This window comes from Rhea americana, unplaced genomic scaffold (genome assembly GCF_003343005.1).
Source record: "Rhea americana isolate MKP2758 unplaced genomic scaffold, rheAme1 scaffold_426, whole genome shotgun sequence".
Taxonomy (NCBI): domain Eukaryota; kingdom Metazoa; phylum Chordata; class Aves; order Rheiformes; family Rheidae; genus Rhea; species Rhea americana.
This window is the reverse complement of record NW_028186564.1, coordinates 129,124-132,641: the sequence shown is the minus strand read 5'-3', so window position 1 is coordinate 132,641 and position 3,518 is coordinate 129,124. Positions and strand designations below refer to the sequence as shown.

At 41.7% G+C, this 3,518-nt stretch overlaps 1 protein-coding gene across 1 annotated transcript in view; it reads left to right on the top strand.

Moving 5' to 3' along the window:
- The first annotated feature begins 6 nt into the window (after window positions 1-6).
- ATG16L1 (autophagy related 16 like 1) overlaps window positions 7-3,518 on the top strand; it is a 20,434-nt gene continuing 16,922 nt past the window's right edge. The window contains exons 1-3 of the mRNA XM_085315290.1: window positions 7-74; window positions 524-617; window positions 3,003-3,108. Of these exons, the coding sequence (XP_085171416.1) occupies window positions 595-617; window positions 3,003-3,108 (129 nt within the window). The 5' untranslated portion in view covers window positions 7-74; window positions 524-594. The remainder of the gene's footprint in view (window positions 75-523; window positions 618-3,002; window positions 3,109-3,518) is intronic.

Genomic DNA, 3,518 nt, shown 5'->3' with positions numbered 1-3,518 from the left:
GCGGCACATCGCGGCGGAGCTGCGGCGGCGGGACCGGCTGCAGCGGCAGGCCTTCGAGGAGATCATCGCGCAGTGTAAGCGGCCGCCGCCGCCCCGACCCGGCGCGCGCGGCGTTTGTGCGCGGGGAAACGGGCCCTTCCTCCCCTCCCCTCCCCCCGGGCTGCCAAATCTCGGGGGCCGCGGGGGGCTGCGGCTGCGAAAGGCCGGGAGGAGACTGATCTTTGAACCGTCTGGCAAGTGTCGGGACGCCTCAGCAAGGGCAGCCTCTCTCCTGAATATTTGTAGGAGCAGACCCACGCCGCCTCTGGTTTTGGGGGGAATTCTTGGAGTTATAGTTGAGAACTGCCTTAGTCTGTCGACATCGGAGGGAGTGCACGTTAATGTGGTAGAGGCTTATGTGATGCCTTGTTGTGACAGAATAATTAAAACATACTAAAATTTTAGCCGGACCAAAAAAAAAAAAAAAAAGGAATCTGGTTTTGCTTTTTGGTTGTTTTCTTAATTGCGTTAACTGCCTTTTCAGATAACAAGCTACTGGAGAAGTCGGACCTGCATGCAGTGCTGGCTGATAAGCTGCAAGCAGAGAAATATGACATGCAAAGCAGACACGAAATCAGGTACTGAAAATTCCTCTTATGGCAGTCCACTGTCTGCTCTGCACGCTATAAATGAAAGGCTTGATTGATACATTATGCAGACAGCATCTAGGCTATTGCAATAACTTGGAGACAAACCTAGAGAACTAAAAAATTAAAAGTAGGTTATAAATAACTCTAAACATATGATAAAGGTGCAGTCACTTCACGGTATACCGTGGAGAAAGATCTGACTAGGTTTTGGACAGAAAGTAGTTTATCACAGCCTCTGGGTGTGGAGATGGACCAGCCTAAGCTTCTGCACAATAGTCTGACCTGTTTGCCTTGTAATGCTCATAATGTTTGTTTGCTGTAAGTACCTAATGACTTTGATCTGGCTTTTTAAGTTACCTGATCTTGTAAGCACTCCAGCACGGGGAGAGACTCTCTCCTTAGTTTCAATCTGGAGATGGAGAATGGAGAAAATGAAAGTTGTGAAGTGTGAGTGCTTTTTCTGTGTAATTTTACAGCCTGCTTTTAGCAGGAGGTTGCAAGGAAACTTCCTTTCTAGCCTGGGAATAGCACTCTAGTCCTATGGGCAGTGATTATGCTGCTTATTATGTTGGCTTTTGAATCCATGATAGGCTGCTAGTGTGTTGTTCACCTGGACAGCATGTAAATCCCCAAAGTAAAGTACTTCTGGATTCTGCTCTTGGTGTTACTGAAGTAGAGGCAGGACAGTTGCTCATAATAACCAACTTCTTTAGTAGGAATTGCTTCCTCTGCTGAAACTCTGTGATATATAATGTGGAACTGTATATATGTATTCAGTTTGTAGGCAAAACATACAAATGTAGTTAAGGCTGTTGTGTACTATTATTAGAAAGGAATGAATAATTCCTGATCTCGTAGGAACTGCAGGCAGAACTTCAGTAAGTAGGATGGGATCTCCTGAGTCAGCACTTGGCCACAGGCTGGAGTTAACCCCTTTCTGGAAGTACTCAAAAGCTTTCCGATGACTGCAGTTATCTTGAATCACCTTCAGAAATCTCATTCTGATTGAATATTACTCTGAGAGATAAGTCTGGGAGTAGAGGAGGATGAGCAGAAGTGCATACAAAAAGAAAGAGCATTTTAAAAGTAAACTTTAAATCAAATTGATATTGTCATCAGGATATGACAAAATTTATTGAACTGGAGTGAATTCCCTAATCCTGGATAGCTGAGGCAGAAGGCTTTTTACCTAAAGGGCTAGGAGGAATATATAATTCTGGCTTTAGACATATGTATGGGCAGGATTATAGAATAAATTGCATATTACTGCAGAACTCGGCTTTCTACACCTGTTTCAACATGTAGTTTTCTGGAATTGCTATGTCTTCTAGTACAACGGCGGGAGGGTTTTAAGAGAAAATGCTCAATTATTGGTCCCACTTCCCCAGTATCAGTAGGAGACCTTTCAGCTTCTGAACCGGTTAGCTGGTTCCCACAGCACTATCATAACACAGTATGACTGCAGAAACAGTTTCTTGCAATTTCCTGGTTATGTTTGCCATATAATAGTGACTAACGGAATTATTTTTTGAAAAACTAATTTAAAACAAAATTTCTATTTTCCTTGAAATGAATGTACATGTGTATTTTATATATTGTATATGTGCGTGTGTATACATATGTGTGTGTATGTGTATACGAACGCGTTCACACTTGTTAAAAACTGAGTTCTGTTGCTGTCTGTGTGCTTTCAAAAACACGAATGAAACAAACATTAAAACTGTTTATCATTAACTGTTGGGGGATGTTATGTATGTTCTTCTTGTTTCCAGACACTTGAGTTAATACCATGATGCCGCTGTATTAGATAACACAATTAAAAATCCCAAACCTTTCATACCGTGAGAGGCTAGAACATGAGTGATAGAGGTTGAAACAAAAGTAAAGTGATATAACACCTTGGGCTGAAAGACCGAGGGAATGGGAGTAGAACCTTGATTCGCATTATGCTGCCTCCAGATATCCTGTATCTCCAAGGTCTGCCAGCTCCCTGCAAAAATTTTAGTTGTTAAAATGCTTGCAGTTCTTCCAGTATTTGGAGAGCTCATGTTTAAAACTTGCTTGTCATGATGCATGTTTAACCAAAGTCTAGTTATCTCTCATTTGAGTTTGAACTGTGTTTTGGAAATTTACAAAAGTGTGAATAACGTCCTCCATAAATTTCATTTTTCACTGCTATGTAGTAGTTTCTTGCCTAGTGAGAAGTGAGTTGTGGTGGAGCTAGCTGTCAGAGTTCTGTGGTTTAGTTTATTAACAAGCTGTGTCTCTGATGTAGTATAGAAAATATCAGGGATATGCTCTTCTGAGACTAACTGGCACAGAAAAAAATGAATTTGGGTTTGAAATTGCTTCTTCCTTCCTCTCAAACTCCAGTCCAGGACATGATGGCACATGGAATGATGCTCAGTTGCAGGAACTGGCCCAGCTGAAGATAAAGCATCAAGAGGAGCTGACAGAGCTGCATAAGAAACGTGGCGAGGTTTGAAAGTCCTCCCGTGTTCTGTATGGTTCATATGCAGCACTTTGCGAACATGTTCTTAATTTTACGAAGTTTATTCATCATTTTAATCACCAACATGTGTTGCTTAAGAAGACTGTACATTGAAAAGGTTGCACCTTTCATTCTAGCAACCCATGTTGATGATTAAAATAAGCCAGAGATGGTCGATGTTTCAAACTGACAGCCAGGAGATAAGAATGTGCATTGTCAACATAGCAAGATTTTTAAAAAAAGTGCTTGATTTTGTATTTCATGAGTGTTTTTACTGTAATGATTATGGGAAGAAGAAACTGATACTGTTCACAATGCTGCCATTGAGCATCAGTTTTACGCTGGAAAGATTTTGAATGAGCAAAGTGGGAGTGAGAAGGTGGGTGGTTGTGTGGTTT